This window comes from Cnephaeus nilssonii, assembly GCF_951640355.1.
Source record: "Cnephaeus nilssonii genome assembly, chromosome: 8".
Lineage (NCBI taxonomy): Eukaryota > Metazoa > Chordata > Mammalia > Chiroptera > Vespertilionidae > Cnephaeus > Cnephaeus nilssonii.
This window is the reverse complement of record NC_137079.1, coordinates 17,584,272-17,606,551: the sequence shown is the minus strand read 5'-3', so window position 1 is coordinate 17,606,551 and position 22,280 is coordinate 17,584,272. Positions and strand designations below refer to the sequence as shown.

General features: G+C 50.2%; 2 protein-coding genes across 4 annotated transcripts in view; one reads left to right on the top strand and one right to left on the bottom strand.

Moving 5' to 3' along the window:
• Positions 1–22,280, bottom strand: part of RBPMS (RNA binding protein, mRNA processing factor) — a 181,915-nt gene that overhangs the window by 12,484 nt on the left and 147,151 nt on the right. Inside the window, exons 7-8 of one of the 3 annotated variants that reach the window (XR_013813888.1) lie at positions 15,199–15,268; positions 7,006–7,108 (exon numbers count right to left, since the gene is read on the bottom strand). Coding sequence is in view for 2 of the 3 variants with exons in the window: in XM_079779286.1 (XP_079635412.1) it covers positions 15,178–15,268; positions 17,154–17,224 (162 nt within the window). In the remaining variant the exon portion in view is untranslated. The other 2 variants (XM_079779285.1, XM_079779286.1) reach the window with 2 other exon arrangements.
• GTF2E2 (general transcription factor IIE subunit 2) overlaps positions 1–22,280 on the top strand; it is a 93,031-nt gene that overhangs the window by 68,343 nt on the left and 2,408 nt on the right. The window lies entirely within an intron of this gene.

Here is a 22,280-nt window from a genome sequence, read left to right as displayed (position 1 = left end):
CTGAAAGAGAAAGGAATGTGTGAGGAAAGCAGGTCTCACAAGCGTGTGCAATAATTCCTCCTGCCTGCTGCGGGGTTGTGCTTGGAGACACCTGTTGATAGAATTGATGAAACTTTCACCTGGGGAAATTCTTGGTGATTCTCTACAAAAAGGTTTGTCAGCGTGCAATATATTTACTGACTCGCCAAGTAAAGACACGAGAGTATCGATGGTCTAACCTTAGAAACGTAGGGAGTATATTTAATTTCCATTTATCTCTTACTAGAAATTCCCAATACCTCCTTCCCCTGCAGTTGCAAGGAAATGCTCATACTTGTCTTGCTCTGTGGGGCCTTGGGACAATCACTGAGTCCTTCGACTGCCGCTGGCAGAGCCTCCCCTGGCCCCAGGATGTTATGAAGTGTATCTCCGCTCCTCTGTGTCTAGATTTAGTTAACTATGTTAAAGGCTGCATTGTGAAACCTCTATGATTATTCTGTCTGTCATTTTAATTTTCTTTCTCCAAGTACCTTGTTTTCTTGCCATCATCTTATCAGCATGTCAGACTCATAAATTTATGGTTGTAGAAAAGATATATGTAGGCGTAAATCAGTATAACTGGAATTTTATACAGGAAATGCTTATTTGTGAGTGGGAGGAGGCTATAACGAAAATAGCATCATTATTGAAAACCCATATAACTGTCCTAAGTTAGACTTATTTGGGAAAATATATATGTAGCAGTAAATCCTGAAATTAGAAACATATTTTGGTCAACACTCAAACATAGCTAATGGCATGATTTTGGTACATACTCCTTCCCAAACCAGTTCTGTCCAGTGCCGGTCAGTCCTGTCACAGCCAGGTTTGTAGATTACAGCACAAATGGGTCAAACTAATACTGAGCCATGAGTCAGAAAACCCAGTATCATTACCTCAGCGGCCCCTAGCTAGCTCCTGCCTGCCCCCTTTACTTTCTCAGCAGAATTCTGAAACAGAAGCATGTGTCCAGCAGATAGAAGCGAACACCTTCAGGAAATCTCCCTTTCTGACTCGTGCTTCCCCTGGTAAAACACAATAGCGGGAGCAGCCCCTGCTCACCAGATGGTGGCCAGGCCTGTTCATGCCCCGCCTTCGGTGTAGGTAAACATGTGCTGTGAGGCTTAGTGAGCAGGGCCAGCAGAAGGAACCCCTCTGGTTTCCCACCATCTAGGTGGGTGGCAGAGTGAGTGCCTGGGCTGGGGCATCTTTCCGTGGGGTAGTGCTGCAGGGGCTTATGAAGCCAGGCATCACCTTTGAGGCTGTACTAGCTGACTTTCCCAATGAACCCACACCCTTCCCTCAAGTGTGAAGAGGCCCCCACACACCAACAGAGGCGGCAAACCAGCTTGAGGAACTGGATTCAAGGTCAGCTTCCTCCCCCCACATTCTTGGCTTTTCGGGCCTGGAATGACACCTTACACGTCATCCCAGAGTGACCATGCGCCAGGAGCCCACGCTGTGTGTGCTGATTCCAGGAAACCATTTCTGAGGAACAACAGTCACTCCACGGCTGTTCGTACTTTGGAACAATTCACAGGGGAAGGCACTTGGCTGCCCTTAGACGCTTGGAACCGAAGGGGCCTGCGCGCTGCCAACGGCCGCTTAAAGAGCATGGCTTGGAGAGGGCCATCTTGGGAAAGCAGCCAAAACTGGATGTGGTGACAGAGCACTGAGACCAAGGGTCTGAAGCCAAAGCTGCCACACTGCTTTCAGGGACTGAATGAACAGGCAAAGGAACATCGGGATACGTGTTGTCCCTGCATCTGCTCCAGCCCTTGGCTGTGTATAGTAAGGGCCTGGCTGGCCTACTTCTGCTTTCTTCTCTGGGGAGCTCACAGCCATGTTTGGGCAAATGGATGTTTCTAGTCCTGGATAATTCTCCCACTCCTATCATTTCAGCCCCTGACATTTCAGCCATAACCTCAAAAGCAACATGTCTAAACTCGGACTTACCAAACCTTACCTAAACACAGCTCCTGACCCCTCTCCCTGTGTGTCTTTGTCCCTGACACAGCCCTGCTCTCTCGGGTCATTCTTTCACTTCTGACATCACCATCATGAGCTCACCTTTCCTGGTGTGTGTTTCTAACGTGATTCTTCATCCACTTTGCTGTGGGCAGCAACAAGATGACAATGATTCCTAAAACACACCCCCTCCTCCCCTCAGATCTCGCCAATACCTCCCCCAAGACCCTCAAGGTCCTTAAAAGCTCGTTCCTATTCCTACTTCCTCTCTTCTGTCCAAGTCCCCCTCGAACCCTACTCTCTTTCCAGACTCAGAATAAGCCCCAGGTCCTCCAGCCTCTCTCCTCTGAGCTCTCACTATCCAGGCCACTTGGTTTTCATAAGGATCAGCTTGGATAGTTTCCTCCCTAAAATTATTTCCTCTTTCCCTCACCCCAGATGTGGTCACTTGCATATAGCCATAATTCAGACACTCGGACTACATGAAAAATGAGACCGGAACGATGGGCCGTGGCCCCCTAGTCTTGATAAATGCCTAGGGACCATGTTGGGCTCTGAGCACCCCTGAGCAGGAAGAAGGAGGGGTTCCTACTTAATTCTGGTTGATCTCTTGAAGTGCAAAATCTAGGAGAGGGATGGGAGTCTATTAATTTCCTGAGCTTTTCTTTCCATAACTATGTTGTGTAAATGTAATGCTCACATGGGAAAAGAATGTGTCCCCGTGGCCATAGATGTTCCCAGACTGAACAGAAGGTCAAAATGTGGCTATTTCAGTCCCTGTAAACAAGGAAGGGGTTTCGCTAGGAATGGAGTTCAAACCTTGGAATGTATTAACAAGGACATTTTAAACAGAATGCAAAGACATCCGAGAACACAGAGCACCATGGGGGAGAGGGTCAGGCTCCTCCTGAAACTTTCCTGAAAGGGGAACATCTCCAGCATACGTGTGATGGGATAAACAGGAAGAAAGCACATGTTTAAAATCCCGAGGTTTGAGGACAATGGAGAACGTCTCCTGGTATCTTAAGCACATTACACAATTCCAAAACATTTCATTTCTATTGTCCTTGAGGCAGCTGACTCAACTTTCTCTTTGGTAAGTTGGAATCTGTTTGTCCAAGTGCCTTGTCAGCCTTTTCTCCCAATCCACCTACATATACAGACACTCCTGGACTTATGATGGGGATACGTGCCAATCAACCCATTGAAAACACATTTAATGCCTAACATCATAGCTTTGCCTACCTTAAATGTACTCAAAGCATTTACATTAGACTTTAGTTGGGCAAAATCATCTAATATAAAGCCTATTTTATAATAAAGTAGATGTAAGACTTCAAACCAAAAGGGCCCAGAAGAAAAAAAACATAGGCAGTAAACTTTGACATCTCTCAGCAATATTTTTTTTGGGTAGATCTTCTTGGACAAAGGAAAAGTAAAGAATAAACAGACGGGACTACTACATCAAACAAATTTCTGTACCCAGCTAACCATCAACAAAATGAAAACAACCTACTGAATGGAAGAAGACATTCGCCAATGAGACATCTGATAAGGTGTTAATATCCAAAATATAAGGAACTCGTACATCTTAGCAATCTTATTAAAAAATGGGCAGAGGACCTGAAGATGGCCAATAGACATATGAAAAGATGCTCAATGTCAGTAATCATCAGAGAGATACAAATTAAAACCACAATGAGATATCACCTCACACCTGTCAGAATGGCTACCATTAATAAACCATCAAGCAACAAGTATTGGCCAGAATGTGGAGAAAAGGGAACTCTTGTGCACTACTGGTGCAGCCATTGTGGAAAACAGTATGGGGGTTCCTCAAAAAATATAAAAACTACCCTACAACCCAGCAATTGCACTTATGGGTATTTATGTTAAGAAATCTAAAAACACCAATTTGAAAATATATGCATCCCTATGTTCATTACAGCGTTAGTTACAACTTATGTGTCCATCAATAGATAAACGGATGAAGAAGATGCATATATACAATGGAATAGTACTCAGCCACAAAAAAAGAATGAAATCTTACCATTTGTGACAACATGGATGGACCTAGAGGATATTCTGCTAAGTGAAAAAAAGGCAGAGAAAGACAAATGCCGTATGATTTCACTTACATGTGGAATTTAAAGAATAGAATAAATGGACAAACATACTCAAGATACATAGGGATTAAGTACAAATTAGTAGTTATAAAATAGTCATGGGGATGTAAACTACAGCATAGATAATATAGTCAATATTGTAATTACTATGGTGTCAGATGGGTATTAGTTATTGGAGTGATTATTTCATAATGTAGTGTATATCTTAATTACTGCACACCTGAGAGTAATGATGTTAACTGTAGTTGAAAAAAAATAATGACGTGTTCAATATCTCGTGTAATTTACATCCAAAGAATGCTGGCAGCACACTGCAGAGTATCGGTTTTCCCTCACAATTGTGTAGATCTCTGCCAGCATCCCGAGAGTCATTGTGCCACATATCGCTAGCGCAGGAAAAGATCATTTCGTCTGAAGATTTCTACTTACTGAGTGCATATCGCTTTCAAACCATGGTAAGGCAGGGACCATCTGTACTTGACTTACTAATGATGCCCCCCCACCACAGAGTTTCTCTATATTTAGTACTCATTTTTACAAAAAGATATTTCCCTCCATCCAACTCTCAATAAATATGGGATATCATATGACAAAAGTTTTAAATGAGTGCTTTAGTTTTCATTTTATACTTGTCAGCTTGATTTATACAAAATCAAATGCTGCCCTAGCTGGTTTGGCTCAGTGGATAGAGCGTTGGCCTGCGGACTGAAGGGTCCCAGGTCCGATTCCAGTCAAGGGCACGTGCCCGGGTTTTGGGTTCGGTCCCCAGTTGGGGGCGTGCAGGAGACAGCCAATCAATGATTTTCCCTCATCTTTGATGTTTCTCTCTATCCCTCTCCTTTCCTCTCTGAAATAAAAAATATATTTAAAAAAAATCAAATGCTAACATTAATTTGTAATAAAAAGACTAGTTAACATTTAAAAAGGCGCACGCACACTCTATAATCTCCAGGGGAACAGTCCCTGTAGTTAGAGACCCCTCCTTATTCTAAAGACACTCCCCTGCCACAGTAACCAGCAAGCTGCCCAGCCCAGGCCTACCTGCTCTCTAAGGACGGGTCTCACACGTGTCCTCCGACTTCAGATTTGGGAAGAGGAAAGCCTCTGCCAGGCTTGTTCTTGTAACACCTGGATGGCCCAGGAACGGGTGAGCCCAGAGCCCACCTTGACTGGCTATTGCCGAAGGTATCCCCCGCTCCACTATATCGGGCATATTTGCAACTTGACTCCAACCAACCAGGACTTAGCCCCCGTTCTCCCCCACATCCTGTCTTCCTCTCGTCACCAGGCCCTCCCGGTATCTGCATGAAGTCACCACACACCAGCTGCTGCTGCCTCCTGACTGGGCTCATCTGCATGGCCCCCAAGTTACTGGTGTTTGGGTTCATTTACCGCACTCATTCACCTGCTTCCAAAAAAGGGTATATGTGGCTTTTAACTGGCCTTTCAGCTTCCCCAGAGGAGGGGGAAAAACAAAATCTTGTCTTTCAAAGAAGCTTTGCTAAGTGATAATATCATTAAGAATGTTGTAGGCATGTTACTCTGACAATCGGAAAACCTAATAAATTGGCTGTGGAATTAGTGGGAGTGATAACACTACTGCCCTGTCACGTGGAAAAACATAAGTTTGGTTAGTGTAAGAAACAAACGTCAATGGAAAGAGACCCCGAGTGCAGGCTGCTGGACAGGCACTGAATGGTACTATTCTGAACACCAAGTTACTTAAGCACCAGAAATGTGGTAATGACCTCCGTGGCCAGAACTGCCTGGTTCTCTGTCCTTAGCAGGAATCTTGCCCCTTTTCTGACTCATCTTTAGAGGCCCCTTGCAGGGATGAAATTTGCCACCTTATTTGGGCTGAGACATAACCGCTGTCAGCCTGTCCCTGGCATTCCTGCTGTTCTAGGCCAAGCTTGCCAGAGAGACTGGTGGGCAAGTTGCCTCTTGGGAATGATACGTCATTGTTTTAAGACCACGTACTGCCAGAAATAGATGAACTGAGGAGTGACAACTGGTATTGACTAAAATCACGGGCAAATCCCCAAAATGATCACCCACTAGAAAAGTCTGGAGGATTCAGTGAGAATCCTGGATCATTCAGTTATGCCCAAAGGCATTCACCCTGTTTCTGAAGAGGCTCATAAAAATGTCCCTCAGTCATAAAGAAAGGGCTGCATTATATTCCATATAATCGGATTAGTAAGTCAGGAGGAGCGGACATACTACATCTGAAAAAAATTTCCTCCACAATGGTTAATTTCCACCCTAGCTGGTTTGACTCTGGATAGAGTGTCGGCCTTCAGACTGAAGGGTCCCAGGTTTGATCTGAAGGAGGCAGCTGATCAATGTTTCTCTCATCACTGATGTTTCTTCCTCTCCCTCTCTCCTCCTCTATGAAATCAATTAAAAAAAACAACAAAAAAAGACAAAATGGTTAATTTCCCAAAAAGAGTTAAAGGCTTTAGGGAACGCTTCATCTAGCTGTGATTCACTTCGGTGGAATATCTCATTCAGTGCTGCTGCTGGATGAGCAGGTGCTGAAGTGTCAGCCCCACCCAGGTTGGCTGTGGTGAGAACCAAGTACTGGGTGACGCGCTGAGAGTCTGCAAAGCTCTGTTGCTATGCTGAGACAACCGTCCCTGCGCAGGCCGTGGAGGAGATAATGAAGAGCCAACAGCTGACCCTGAGCACTCCACACCAGCACGTCCCAACTTAGAGCTCCCCCTGGGACAGGTGTAGCACCCAGATTGCTGAGCCTCACGCCCTGGGACCTGAGCCTCCCAGGTGATGCCGGGTGATGGTCCTGGCCACACAGGTCTATACCATCGGGTGCCCTGCCCCAGGACATGCCGCTTCTCTCGAGGGCCTGTTCAGTCTCTGCTTTGGCACTCACCAGCATGCTCCAGTTTTGTAGAACAGCTCGAGAACAGTAGCCACCACTGAAGATGCATTAATACCCACAAGACAGATTGCAGCCACCATCACACACCTGGAACCTGGTTTGGAGAAAGATCACGTATTAATTAAACCCAGTAACAGTGCAGTAGTTTCCACCCACAGCCTGGCCTGCTGCTAGGGTTCCCTGGGCCTTTAAGACCCGCCTATTCTGAGGGCAATGAGCTGAGAGTCTAAGGCAGTGGTCGGCAAACTCATTAGTCAACAGAGCCAAATATCAACAGTACAACGATTGAAATTTCTTTTGAGAGCCAAATTTTTTAAACTTAAACTTCTTCTAACGCCACTTCTTCAAAATAGACTCGCCCAGGCCGTGGTATTTTGTGGAAAAGCCACGCTCAAGGGGCCAAAGAGCCACATGTGGCTCGTGAGCCGCAGTTTGCCGACCACAGGTCTAACGCAAAGGGACTTGCCATTGAGCTGACCACAAGCGCCACTTGAGAATGAACTTGTATCTGTGCATGAAAAGCTCACAGCCAGGACTGCCAGTTTAGGATGTGGAACGAGGGAGGGAAGACCTTCAGGGAGAGAGAGCATCTGCGATGTTCTCGTGTTCACTCAGGAACCAGGTGTAAATCACCTGGGGCAGAGGGACACCAGGGATTGCCTCTCCCATGGCTGGGTCCCCAGGACTGTCCGAAGCCCTGCTAAGGAAAGGCACAGGACCCGAGTTCCCCCAAAAGGAGGCCCGAAACCACCAGCGCCAGGGCCTTCAGACCAGTTACAACCTTGGTCAGCCCAAGGCCACACAATCATTTTTCCTGGAGAACCCTCTGGTGATAAACTTTACTCCAAGCGCCTACCGGAAAACAAAACCCAGGAAGCATTTGTGGACACATCCTTCTGTTCCCTAGGGTCTGAGAACTTTAAAATAAGAAGGTGCAGAGACGCAGCAAACAATAGATTGTTGATCCTCTTCCTGCAGGCATGGCTCTGAGCCAGCTGGTTTCCGGGAGATCCCGGGGCCGAGGAAGGAAGCCCAGGGGCCCCTTCCCCAGTAGTTGTCCTATCAGCCGGTCAGCCCTGCGCCCTTCGCAGACAGGCCGTTAGTGGGTGGGCTCTGTGCACAGGAATGCACAGTGTGTGCGCAAACCCTCTGAGTCCCCGGCAGGTCTCAGGGCCTCCTGCACAGGAAGCTGGCCTTTCAGGAGACCCCGTGGCACTCGAGGTCCAACTGAAACCCCCCTCAGGGATTCTGGGTCAGGTTGAAGAATGTGTCAGAATTAAGAAAAATGTTTCCCCCAGAATTTCACTATAAAAATAAACAATGAGTTGATGTGATTCTAGTTTCCTAGTAAAAGTAGGGTTATTTCAGGACAGGAAAAAGTCATCCCTGCAAACAAAACTTACCAGCTTACCTATCTTCGCTCACCCTTTCCAAACTTGCCAAGAGCACTGGAGGGAGGGGGGCAAGGAGGGAGCACCCCCAAGCAGCAGCAGACCTGGGGGTCCTCCACGGCCGCCTGACGGAGGCTGCATTGGTAGGATGCCTGCCTTTAAGAAAGGCTGAAGGTTCCTCTCAGTATGACTGAGGACTGTTAAGTCACCTAGCTGCTCTGTCCAGTTATCACATCAACACGTGTCCACCCACCTGTGCTCAGCTGGTGGGCAGAGAGAAGGCACAGGCAGTCTGCCCCACAGAGATCCTGGGAGGTGACCCGGAGGGAGGCCTGAGTGTGTTCATGTTTTAACTTACAGTGAGCATGTCCACTGCCAGCCCCTGGGACAGACGAAGGAAGTGCGTGTCGGGGCGGAGGCTCCCGTGGGTGGCCCTGACCGTGACTGTTCTCCGGCAGCTGCTCTGGGACTCAATGCCAGGACGTGACACATGGCTGCTCCCTTTGAACTCTCTCCAGGGACCAGGCCGGCAACTCTCTTGGTGCATATCACACATGCTCAGGGGTCTCCCAGATCTCCCAGCCAGACTCACAGGAAACAGATAACGGGCAGAAGTGGTGGGATCCAGCTCTGACTGCATTAGGCTGTCGTAACAGTCTTGGTGTGACATGAGCTCAGTAAGTGCTCATGTGCTTAGCAGGCGTCGTGGAGGACTGGGCAGTGGCTGGGAGGGGCACCCACCACAGGTACTAGTGGGGGCAGGTTCTCAGGCCTGCTCGTACTTGATAGCTCACAGACCCCAAGGCTCGGGGATCAGAACCGGGGCTCCTCACCGGGACAATGGAGAAACCTCAGGGAGGGGCTGAGCAGGCAGGGGTGAGCCGCACAGGCCGCCTGGGCGTTCCCAGTTCTCTGCCAGCACTCGCCGCACCTAAGCCTGCTCTATCTGAAGCCGTTTACTCTGATTTAGCTAAGGGGAGGTCCGAAGAAGAGGACTAGTGAAGTGAAATCATTCTCTAAACTCGAATAACCTGAGGTCTGTTCTGAACACGGAGCCCGTGTAAATCTGGGGAAACTGGGTCTCCGTGCGAAGGGTGTCAGGCTGACCCTGACTCCTCTGCTCCCCCGTGAAATGAAGTGCCTGCCAGCCATAACCTCTACCCTCTTACTTGCTGTGCTCTTTTCCCCTTGGCACCTCACCTCCTACCTGTGTTTAGCATGTTACTACCCATCTCCGCCATGAAGGAAAGGGTTTTGTCTGCGTCTCTTCACTATCCCCAGCACCCAGAACAGTCCCTTACACGCCACAGGTGTTCACTGAATATTACTGTGTTCATGAACTGAAGTGTGCTGTGGAGACCTTGGTTAACAGAAAGGGGAATGGCCAATCAGTGATGAAGTGCCACTTCGGTTTCTGGGCACGCTGCATCATGAGAGCATGGTGCCCGGGTCCCTTCTAGGGAGGAGGCAGGGTGACTGTGGTGCGCAGCAGCTGTCTGGGTCGCGTGAAGACCTAGGACTGTTCCTGCTCGGCTCCGCTCCAAGCTCTGCCTTGACTTCCAGCACCTGGGACTCCCCTGATCTCGGCTCTGTCCCTGGGCATTCACGCTCACAGCCAGAGATTAGGCCATCCTGCCCAATACTAAAATAAGGAATAAACAGTTTCAAATTCTGGCTTTACTCTTGCCATGTCCCTCTAATTTGATGAGGCTATAGCTACATATGCTTATAATTTCTATGCTGTGGTCTTGGTTCATGTCCAGGGAATTTTCATGAGTTCTTAAAAAACCCCCCCAGAACCACCCCTACTCCTAACACCCCTTTCTCCTCCCCCCAATTACATTTGGATAACCAACAAGGAAAGCTGTGTAACTCTCATTCCTTGTAAGGAGTGATTAACAACTGCAGCATACCTGGGAAATGGATCATTTTCAATCATTGTGTGTTCTGGATTCTCCGCCCCAAGGCTGGATCATTAGCAAACCTCTAGTGCTGGGCAGACATAGCTTGTACCTGACTAACACCATCCATCAAGGAAGACACTGAACAAATAAAAACACCAGTGACAGCTGCCCTCTGACAGTCTTACATATGCCACGTGGACACCCACACCGGACTGTGGAGCACCCTGAACAATGTCTCTCCTTTCTCGCTAAAACGAGTGTCCATGACTCCTGCCTGTTAGAATTTAAGCTCCTTTGGAGGACGGGCCTGGTTTTGCACATTTTAATATCTAGCATGTAGTAGACATGTAATACATGTTTTTTTTAAAGAATAAAGAGCTTATTTACTTTTTTAGTCACTGGTTTTCCTTTAGAAATAAAAGTCAAAGAGGGTCAATGAAAAATCCTCGAAGACCTCTGGGCAGAGCAGGCCCAGGACTGCTGAGGTTTGGAAGGACGGCATCCTGACACTCCACACGTCAGAAGGGACAGCCAGCCTGCATAGAGGGTCTCATACAGTTGTCACTCCTGCTTGTCATCTGTTCTGGTGCCACCATTCCATGGGGGAGGATAGCCCCTCCGGTGAACAGAAGGCCATGTGGTTTGCACCCACCCTTCATTTGTCTTTTCTGAGACACTTGTTGGCTCTAAAAGGTTTCTGTGATTTCATCAGCACCACTGTTTTCAATTCTGATGTACATCTCCCTAGGATGGCATAGCCTGAATAATTAGCTCTCTCAGAAGGAGCCTGATCCAGAGGCTAGAAGGAGCCTGAGGGAAGGATCCACACTGAACTGATCTAACCTCAGGTGGAATGAGAGACTAGTCCACACCCAACTGCGGTGAGAATGAGTACCATTATCCACCCTCCTTCCTAAGCAGCCCCCTCCTCCACTCTCCAGCCCCCCGAACAATCAATGCCTCCCCAGGAGATGCTGCATCTTTACACAGACCCGACCCTGCAGTGCTTCATCAGCTGTGCTTCCTGAGGGGGGCAACCGCCAGCCCCTGGTAGCCACTGCCACCTCGAGATTTCTGGCACTGGCAGATCGTCAGTGGGGAAGGACGATTTGGAAAAATGTAGGTGAGCCTGACACAAATGAACAGCAGGATCTCTGAGGCTGGAACCCATGCCACTGCTTAATAATCATGTATTCCCTTTGGTTACATACATGTTTCCAAAAAATCCTTCCTCAGGCCCTTCCCACCGACCTTAGCCAGCCCTAATTCAAAGGTACTCTGTCCTCTTACTCACTGTCCTACTGTAGTCGGCACTGCTGACCAAGCAGCTCAGCACTGCCTTGCCGGCTCCATGCCTCATCTGCTCCTCTGGCCACTCTTCCCTCGCTGTTCATCATCTCCTGACCCCGACATCTAGGTGAACCTCCAGGTTTTGTCCCGCGAACCTCTCCTCTAATGTCATTACTTTCTCAGCCATCAGCTTATCCTGAGGGCCAGATCTACATTTCAACATACATGTGTGAACTCTTTGTGAGCTTCAGAAGGTCACATTATCTCATCCTAGACAGCTCCACAAATACTGACCAGCCTCTGAACATTGAGAGAAACACACAGTCACAAAAGAGGGGTGCACGTGAACAGTGCCTTCTGGAACTACACGATGCTACAGTGCTAGACCTATGTCACCTGGTAACGGAGGGACCCACAGGCCAAATGATTAAGGCTTTTCTGAATGAAGAAACAAGGGCTAAGGATCATAACTTAAGTTTAAAAATGATGGGTATATGACCCTATCCGGCTTGGCTCAGTGAATAGAGCGTCAGCCTGCGGACTGAAGAGTCCCAGGTTCAATTCTGGCCAAGGGCACATGCCTAGGTTGCAGGCTCGATCCCCAGTGGGGGGCGTTCAGGAGGCAGCCCATCAGTGATTCTCTCTCATCAGCGATGTTTCTCTCTCTCTTGTTCTCCCTTCCTCTCTGAAGTCAATATATATATTTATTTTATTTTTTAAATGATGGGTGTACGGATATGGAGCATGAACTTAGAAAATCCTGGACCTAACAGATTTTATATATTAAATTTTATATATTAAATATACCTCGAAACTTAAAAGTGGTACTTTCAGGAGGAAAACATTTCCCCTAAACAGTGAACTTTTAGATTTCACAAAATAGTACAATATTATAAAGAATACTTGGGTATCTACCAGGGACTGCTAACTTTTCTTTCTGAGAAAGGATAGTTAAAATGCAATTGCCATTCACTAACACTGCCATTTCACTTAAAACAGGTACTTGAACATATACCCATAAGAAGCTAATTTCAGAATTAGGAACAAATAACATCAACTTTGTCTCGATTTCCTCTATCATAATAGAGAAGTGAAAAGTAGGACCACTGGCCCAAGACACACACACACACACACACACACACACACACGGGTGGGGAAAAGTAGGTTTATGGTTGTGAATCCATGAAACACAGTTTACTCTTGTATTATTAATTATTGTTTTTTTTCCCATACAAACACCTGTAAACCTACTTTTGCCCACCTGGTATACGGGGGCCACTGGTGTAGGTTCTGGTTAAGAGGTTAGCGCAGTTTCCCAAAGTGTGATCTATGTAAAACATTAGAAAAAAGGGTTCCCTGGTCTCAATTAATTTTAGAAAGACTGCATCCTAGAGTTCCCTAATCTTTTGGTAAAAATGTCTGTTTAACTTTGTTGGACACTGGATAAACGTATGTACTCCCCCTACAATGATCCCTAAGGACCAGTTCTTTGGCCACACTGAGAAATACGTTGGGACAGGTACAATTCTAACTTACTGAAGTTGATGTCTTAAGTAGAAATGTCATCCTCCAACTGACTTCTTTTCACCACCAGAGAATGAATCCCGACTGCCGGGTAAGGGTCTACTGACTGGCCACTCCGGTCAATCTTTTGTGGATTTCTGATGCTCTCATCCCCATCACCAATCCCCTTCCTTGAGAATAAAGAAGCCTTCTTTCTGACCTAAACGAGCTCTCAGGCAGTGCCCCGGCTTAACATGAAGGTGACATGACCCACCCACTGAGACCTCAGGTCACCAGGGCACCTTTCCTATGGAAAATAAATCCCAGCGCTCTCCCTCCTCCTCACTAAGAGGGCACTGACCCGGTAAGGCCAGCTCCAGCATCTACCACTTCTCCAGTATTTTCCCTGTGAGTGAATTCAAGGCAACTAGAGGCCAGTTTCCCCCCATGAACCTCCTAACAGTCCCAGTGGCCTCACGGGATCTAACAAAAACACACCCAGTGTTAACGGTGGGAGAAGAGCACCAGTTTCATTGGGAAGAGAAGCTTTCCAAGAAAGGACCATGCCTCTAGTGTCAGCCTCAGGGACACAAGGACTGGCATTCCCAAGTCCACCCCTAGTCTCCCTGTTCTTCCCGTTTTGTGAAGGAATAATCCAGACCAAGGGAAGGTTGGCCGTAGAACCCTACCATTTAAAAGACTCTACTTTAGGGCAGACTCCCCAAATTCACACACCAACTTAGGGTTCAAAGTAATGGTGCTTTGTACTTAACAAAAATGCAGTCAAGATACTGAATTTAAACAGGCATTTAAAATTTTTATAGAAATTCGACATTTACAGAAAAAAATCACTTGGCAGTTCTCTGAAGCAAGGTTAGGCCTAAGATAACACAGCACTAAGATGACAATTGGTACTGTTTCCATCAGGATCAGAAGCTCTCAGGAAAGCCCAGCGCCTGCCTTCAGTACAAGCATCAGGCATTTCGGAGACTAGAGGCTGTTCCAGAACCCAGCCTCTGCTGCCCACCCACACGCTAGTCCAGGCCAGCACAGAGACCACCTCCTGGCACAACCCCTCCCCTCAGACTGTCCAACCGACCCTCCGACCCTCCCTAGGGCCCCACAGACGCTCCTGGGACAGGCTCCTTTATCTGGGGGAGGTCGCACCAGTCCCCCCAGGATATCCACAGTCTTGCCATCATCCAAGACATGCCTCATAAGTAAGTTCTCTTAATAAATTAGACACGCCCTAGCTGGTTTGGCTCAGTGGATAGCGTCTGCCTATGGACTGAAGGGTTTTGGGTTCGATTCCAGTCAAGGGCACATGCCTGGGTTGTGGGTTCGATCCCCAGTGTGGGGTGTACAAGAGGTAGCCGATCAATGATTCTCCCTCTCTGAAATCAATAAAAACATAGTAGAAAAAAATCAGACACAATGCTGAAGCTGTTAGCTTCTTTCTTGGGTCTCGGCCTGGGGAGATTTTACACACATTATCTGAAGCTGTACTATCCATAGGTTCACGAAGGGAAGTTAGTGCTGATAAAGTCTAAGACTCCCATGATGAATCACTGTAAAAAGTATTTTTTCAATCCTACCTTTTCCATTTATATTTTTAAAAAGAGAGAGTGGAAGGGGGAGAAAGAAACATTGATTGGTTGTCTCCAGGGCTTGGTATCGAGCCTGCAACTGACTGGAATCAACCCTGGACCCCTCAGTCTGCAGGTCGATGCTCTAACCACTGAGCAACCGGCTAGGGTTCACTGTGAATTTTAGATGACTTACGCCTGTAACGTGAGGAGGGTTTGTTTGGGGCTGGCAACAGGCGAACTACAATGACAGTGAAATCCCCTGACACCTGTCCTTCCGAACCGGCATTGAGGAAGCGGGAGGCCAGGCTCAGAGTTTGAGGTCAGACTCAGAGGAGCATCCCTCCTTCTCCCTCGATCCCAGGGGGCAGTCTCGTGGAAGGAGCGCTGCCACGGAGTTCCTCCAGTGCGGGAGGTGTGGGAGCCCCAGGAGGGCGAGAGCTGCCCGTTTACCGACCGTCTGCTATGAACCGGCACACGTCCCAGTTGTCACGGAAAGCAAGTACTCACGTAGTATTCAGCAGAACTGACGGGACTTCCAGCCCTGAGAAGTAGCCTCGGAGGGAGGGAGCCAGCGCACCTGGAGAGAGATGTGGGAGAAGGCCGTAAACCAGGGCTCCCAGCTGCCGTCACCGCTCAGTCAGTGTGTCCTGCTGGGCTCCACCCCTCCTCTGCTCCACGGAGGTGCCCACTCACACCTGCTCACGGCACTTCTCCCCAAAACACTTTCTACATGCCTCTGTGGGTGCAGAGGCCGAGCTTGTAGGAAAACACCCACCTCAAGGAGCCCCGATCCTCCTTTCAGAAATAAGAGGGTGCTGAGCTAAAGTCTGGCCCAGTGAGCCCCCTCCCCTCACTCAGCAGCGCCTGGGCCGCAGGACAGGCTGCTAATGGTTCCCTCAGAGCATGTGGATCTGCTCTGATGAGGAAGGGACAGGTCAGGACACCATCGAGCCAGTGGTCTGGCCAGGACTGCAGGTTCCGTTCCTGTTCTTCTAGAAAAGGGGTCTGGCTTCTTGGCACTGTGGGGTGTCTGGCACCCTGTGCCCTCTGCTCAGAGGGACCTGTAGCCCCAATTCCGTTAAGTTTCCAAAGAGCAAGGCCAGCCCCAAACAAATGGATCGAGGGAGGCTTGGTCCACTTGGCAGGATGTTCCTGGTCCTGTGCTGAGGAAAGTGTTAAAAAACAAACAAAAGGGCAAGTGTGCTCGGGCTGTAACGAACGTCCATCCATTGGCCATGTCCGCTTTGCTCCTGAGCCTTTGGACAGGGAAGAGGGGTCTGTTTGCACTGAGGGGGGGCGCCTTCCTTTCACCCATGAGCAATGGCAAGCACTGCTGAGAGCAGTGGTGGCAGGGCCAAGTGTAACGTGGGGGGAGGGGGGCAAAGAAGAGGGCTGGGTGCCCCTTGGAGGTGACACCCTCCAATGTTACCTGGGTCAGGCCTACACCGTTTCACCTGAAAACGTGTCCAGAGTCTAATGTGATGCTGGGAAGAATGTAACCCTGACAAATCTACTCCAGTGGTTTAATAAAACGCATTTTGCACCGGAAACCCTTCTTCACGTGGCATCTGATCCCCACACCATGGGCAGGTGCAGCAGCACTCTGGCTGACACGGGGGCTGGGGGCTGAGGCCTGGGGGCAACGGCAGAAGCCAGGGGCTCCGCGGGATTGCCGAGACCTCCCGCCTCGTCCTCCCTGCTTCTGCTTCTACGGGCAGGAAAACCGGCTGGCTCCTGGGTATTCTCCACGGTCATGGTCACGGGCCCAGGGGCTCAGGCTGAAGCTGGCTGGCTAAGAATGGGTCCTAGCAAAGCCCACAGCAGTACCCCCACCTTTTGCCCTGGTCCCCACAAAGTCCTTGGCGTTTCCTCCCACACTCCCACCACGGGCCTCCCCCAGAGTGGTTAGTTCCTGCCTGGCTGTCAGTGCTGCACTTGGGGACACTCTCCCAACCTGGGGCAGAGGCACCTGGTCTCACTCGGGAAGTGGACGGGAAGTGGACCTAAAAGCACTGTGGATGCACTTTCAGCTCTGCCTGCACCTTGGGGAACCCCTCAGGCCAGCTGTGCTTAGAGATCCTCTGAGGGACCACAGCACATTGACTAGAAATCAGATTAGCAGTTCGACTGGGACCCCCGGGGCCCCAGATTGTGAGAGGGCAGAGATCCAGTCCTCAGGAGCCACCAGCAGGCACTGACGCTCATGTAAGGCAGGGCCAGAGTCATTTCAACCCACAGAGCAGTTAAGGGAATGAGGGACCAGAAACTTTGCATGTAGGTAGACCAAAAAACATGTCATTTTGGGAATTTAGGGGTGTATACAGAGCAGAGGAGGGAAACGAAGAGGGGCAATGTGGGAGGCAGGAGGACCAGAAGGGAGGGGAAGGGTAGACTACAAGGGAAGGGGGAGAGGGCAGAGCGGAGGAGAGGAAGACAGAGACACAGAAAAAACGTGTACCTACCCATGGCTTACGGCTTTGTGCATCTGAATCCACTTGCTCACTAAGCAAAGGGCAGAGCTGGGGCTGCCTTCCTGAGACAGGGGGAAAGGGTGGGACGGGACACAGCCCTGAGGCGGGCGAAGGGCTGGGAACCTAAACACAGTGGAAGGGGGAGGGGTCTGTGTGCACCTGGGTTGGGGGAGCACATGTGACGACTGGTGCTGCCTGGGTGTGGGTGCCGACCCACGAGGCCAAGACACGCTGGTGCTTCCGAGGAGACAGGAGCCGCAGAGTGGATGGCATGACCGGTCAGTGCGGTGGCTGCGGGAAGGGAGCCCTCACCTCCACGCACGCACTCCCGCCTCTCTGACAGCCTCTCGCACTCTGGTCCCTTCCACCCACACAGCCCCGCATTCGTTCTCAGACAGCCGGGCCTGCAGTTGTGGGACCAGTGCTGCCAGCCTGGTCTGGAAGCCCCGAGCCCTCCAGGGCGACAAGCAGGCTGCTTCGAGCTGTGGGTCCAGGGAAAGCTGTGCTCAGCAGACTGAGGTGAAGCTGGCCTGCTGGCCGGTTCTCAGGGCACGTGGAGGCGAAGGAGTCAAGACAGGCCTTGAAATGCATCACTCTTGTGCTGCAGGCTCTTCTCACCACCCGAGCCTGCCTCCTCTTCCACCTTCCAGCAGAGGGCAGTGCTCCCAGGGCCGACATCAGTGTTTGAGAGGCAGCAGGGCTCATGGGGAGAAACTGGTGCGGGCGCTGACCTAGATGAACAAGCTGTTCTGTGCTACTCCCTGCTGTCCTCCGGGGGAAGAAAAGGTTTAAGCCTTACACCCACTGGGCTGCTTGTTCTGCTGTGGTTTCGGCCTCAGGCTGCTCGTGGCCACTGCTGCCCATTGTCTAGGGGCTGCTTTAGGTGCACCACAAACACTGGGGAGCCCCACACTCCCCTGACTCCTGCTCCGCGGACAGTCCAGCAGGGACTGAGCCTACACGGTTGACCTTCCATGCACAGCAATGGGCCGTCTGCAGAAACACTCCCACTCACAGTCCTGCATACGCTTCCAGGGGCTTCAGAAGTCCTTGTAAGAACCTCTAACGTAATATCTATAGCCCAGACGAGCGCTGATTATTCCCTCTGTGCCAGAGACTAAGCACATCGCAAGGCTGAGACAACCCTAAGTGAATAAGCGGCATGAAGGCCCTGGGACACTTCTCCACCAGAACTCAATGCAGCAGCAGTCATTGCCAGTACAATCCAGGAGCCACGCTGCCTGGGTTCTACCATCACATGCCTCAGAAACGCTCCTCTAGAACGGGCACACTGGGGTCTCCCACGCCTCGGCGTGTACCAGCTCCTGTGACTGGTAAAAGGAGAGCACCCAGCAAAAAAATAAATAAATAAATAACAAGGCAAAAATAAAGTGGAATGCTAGAAAAAGTAGCAAGTACCCATAAAAATAATTTCCATCCTCTTCCATTTATAGATAAGGACACCAAGGCCCAGAGGGCTAAATACATACAGATGTCACTTTCCCAATAGTGCTGCCAAGGACAGGAAGACCCTGGCTGGCCTCCAGGGGGAGCCCCTGCCAGTCCCCCCACCCCCACCCCGCCACAGGGGTCACTGTTTGCACTCTACAGTCCCCTCTCCAGTGACGGACTCCCATCGTCACACTTGCCTTTAGAGGTAATCACCAGAAGTGCTTCCCAGGTACTGGGCACAATTACGGTAGCCATCATTAATAAGTACCCCTGGCTTTGCCGTCTCCTCTGTGGCTCTCACAGTGTGGTACGCAGACCATCAGCATCACCCGAGAACATGTCAGAAATGCAGAAACTCTAGGGATGTGGCCCAAGCCCCCAGGACAACGATGCCTGTGCTCCAGACTGAGACTGTTCTTGAATGAGGTTGACAAACGTGTGGCCGGAAGCCGACCAGAAGAGATGCTGTGCAGTCCAACAGGTTTGGGAGAAACAGTCTCCCCTCGGCAGGTCCAACACCCACTGCACAGTGAAGGCTGACAGTTCCACAATAAGGAAACCGGTCTGACGTGCGCGGACCCTGGGTTCTCCCCGTTTATCTGACCACAGCATCTTTTCACTGTGTGACAGCCAGTAGTAACCGTGGGCGCTGAGACATGTTGGCCTGGAAGGCCCCTTCTGCTGGTGGCATTTGGCGCATCCTAACGACACTAATTAGAGCTGGAAGGTCCCCAGCCGGCCGGCGCCCTGGATGTCCAATCTGTAAGGCGCTTCCCTTCCCCAGCTCCCCCTTCAGAACCAAGCTCGCGGGCCCTGAGACTGCTAAGGGTTGGAGCTCACTGCTGCAGCCACTCACCCTCAGCCAACTCTGCCCTCCCTCCGCTTAGGGACTGTCGCTGTTGAGCACCACAAATGAAGCCCGTCAGCCCCACAGCGAACTCTGCTCAAGGTTGTTGGGCTGAGGGAAAGGCCACCAAGCCAGATATATACATACTCTGATCCAAGAAACTCCGCTCACCAAACAGACTGATGATTTGTAATACAATAAAGATGAAATCTTTGTGGGACTAATTATAGGGTTTGTTTAAATAGCAACCCTCCCCATTTTTAATACAGCATTCACCCAACTGGAAGAACACTTTGGGAATTTGTTTCAAGAAATGAGGCCCACTGACGATCACTCTGTAAGGGAACTTCCAACCCAACCCCATTTCCCTCTGCCCCTTTCCTAACAGACACCGAGGGCATGCAATGCAATCAGCATTCTTCACTCCTTGTCTGGCATGTAATAGTCCTTGCCTCAGGCAATTAAACGGTTGCCACTGTCTAGGCATATTGTCACGTCTTACAGGATGAACTGGTTCAAAAGTTATCTGCCATCTTATCCCTGGCTGACTACACACAAGGCCACGCTATAGCCCAGCCCTGTGCTCCTGCCAACCTCCCAGTCTAAATGGTGGGACATTGCTGAGGTCTGAGCCTGGGCAGGAGCGAGATCTAGACCCCGAATGCGAGGCCTAGGCCTGTGAGCACCTGCTGAGACCAGTGAGGCTTGGCTTAATTAAACATAAGCCCTCAGGGATAACTTTCTCTTCTGGGCTTTTAGACTCTAACCCTGTCTTCCTGAGCACAAGCCAGGCTCTTATTTCCAAACAGGCATGTGAAATGTGCTCAGACATCCCAGAAGTTCATGCAAGACGCTGCTTGGGTCGAGGCACCCAAGCATGTAACACCCTGTGTCAGATAAAGTCCATCGCGGCTGCCTGTCATCCATATTTAATTGTGTCAGTCTGTTAATTTTTAACTATGTTTGCGATTGAGGGCCATTAGAGGTCTCCAGGAGCTGAGCTCGGTGAAGCGAGAAGAACTTCGAGCAGAGTGACTGAGGCTTGAAGCTGGGGTGTCCCACTTTCCCACCCTTCACCGAGCCTGGGCCTTCCCCACCTGCAGCACCGAGCCTGAATAAAACATGATCCCATTTGGAGCTGATTTTCCTTTGCCCCTGTCACAACTGGTTATCTTCAAAGAAAAGTTCACTTTCTTTTTATGAAGGACATGTTTTATCATTGCAAAGTTTCTTTGCAGCTTTGGTTTTGTTGCCAAAGCAGTCAGCATGCTATCTGGTGCCTATTCCTATGAAACGAGGCCTAAAACCCTGGGTGGACGGCCCCCTGCCTGAGCCAGCGCCTCCCTCCACACACACCACAGCCACAGGCACCATCACGTTCTGACAAAAAGAAGAGCGATTTTAATCATTACTAGACTACGCCAAGCACTGTACTCTTTCCCACAAAATAACCCCGAAGTAGGTGTTCATTCTTCCTTACAGATGAGGAAACCGAAGCTCAGAGAAATGTAAAAAAGCCTGCTACAACCCCAAAGTTAGCAGAATGGGTGGAAAAACCTCATTAAAACGGGGCTTTTTGAAGTAAAGGGCTGCGACCCTATGAGCTTTGCACTGGGCCTGCTGAGCCATCCTGTGACCGTCAGACCTGCCTCAGTTAATAATCCCCATCTGTCAGAGGCAGGCTCACCAATGTACTTGCAGGCATGACTCACTGAGACTCAGAGATGGGCTTTGATGGCCAATGAGGTCAGGGAACAGACCAAGGGTCTAAGGAGCTTAGCCTCACAACGGACCAAGTGGAACCTGCTCAAGAACCCTGGAGCACAGTGCACCGATGGAGGCCACCCTGCTGCCCTGTCAGGGGAGGTCCACTTTGAGCTGTTCTCGCACCTTGGGATCAGCGACTCTGGACAGGGCATGCCCCGGGGGACTGACTCGTTTTAGAACAGGACCTGCCAAAGGCTGCCCGGCGTGGGCAGTCTGGCCTCAGTAGCTGCAGCTCTGCCAAAGGATGGAGGCAAGGCCAGCGAGGCAGGGCCCATGCCGATGTCTCTCGCTTCCTTAGTTCTCCAAATACCAAGCAGAGGGGAAGGGACGGGCAGGACGAGAAGGTATTTGCTGGGCTAGGAGTGAGATCCTCTGGGGTTCAGCCACAGGACCGTGAGGAGACTTACAAGGCACATGATGTAACTCCACCCACCTGGAAATGAGGCTGGTGGAGTCCTAGCAAGGGGGGGAGGGGGGGGGGCGGGAGGAGTAACTGCAGGAAGAACAAGCCAGAAAGCCCAGGGAGGAAGGTGGCGACCTGCTGGCTTTCTCTAATCCGGCCTCTGATAGAAAAGCAAGATAAGGCAGCAGCTGGAAAGTTCAGGGCCAGCGGGTGCGAGTAAAGCAAACTACACCAACTGCTGGGTCTCTGGGATGTCAGCTGTTTCCCGTTCTTGATCCATTTCCTGCCGGAGCATTTTCTTCGGGAGGCGCATGGGGCCTGGCTGCGGGGAGACTCCCCCGTGGGACACGTCCTCCTGTAAGTGCCACACTCGGCAGCAAGCGCGCTGCTGGCTCGGGGGCAGATACCTCCTCGTCTTGCTCTGTCCTGTCCTTCCCACCTCTGGTCTTCCTCTGGGCGAGGCCTCTGGGGCCCTGCTGGTGCGGTCGGGGTGTGCGGAGGGAGAGCCCTCAGTGTTGAGCCAGCACAGCCTCGTGGTGCTGGTCCTAGGTTCCCTTCTCGTTGAGAATCCGTACGCTCCCTAAAGGCTAATGTTACTAAGCCCTTAGATGAGCCGGGCACCCTGTCAAGAGTCTCGACGAGGGCTCCT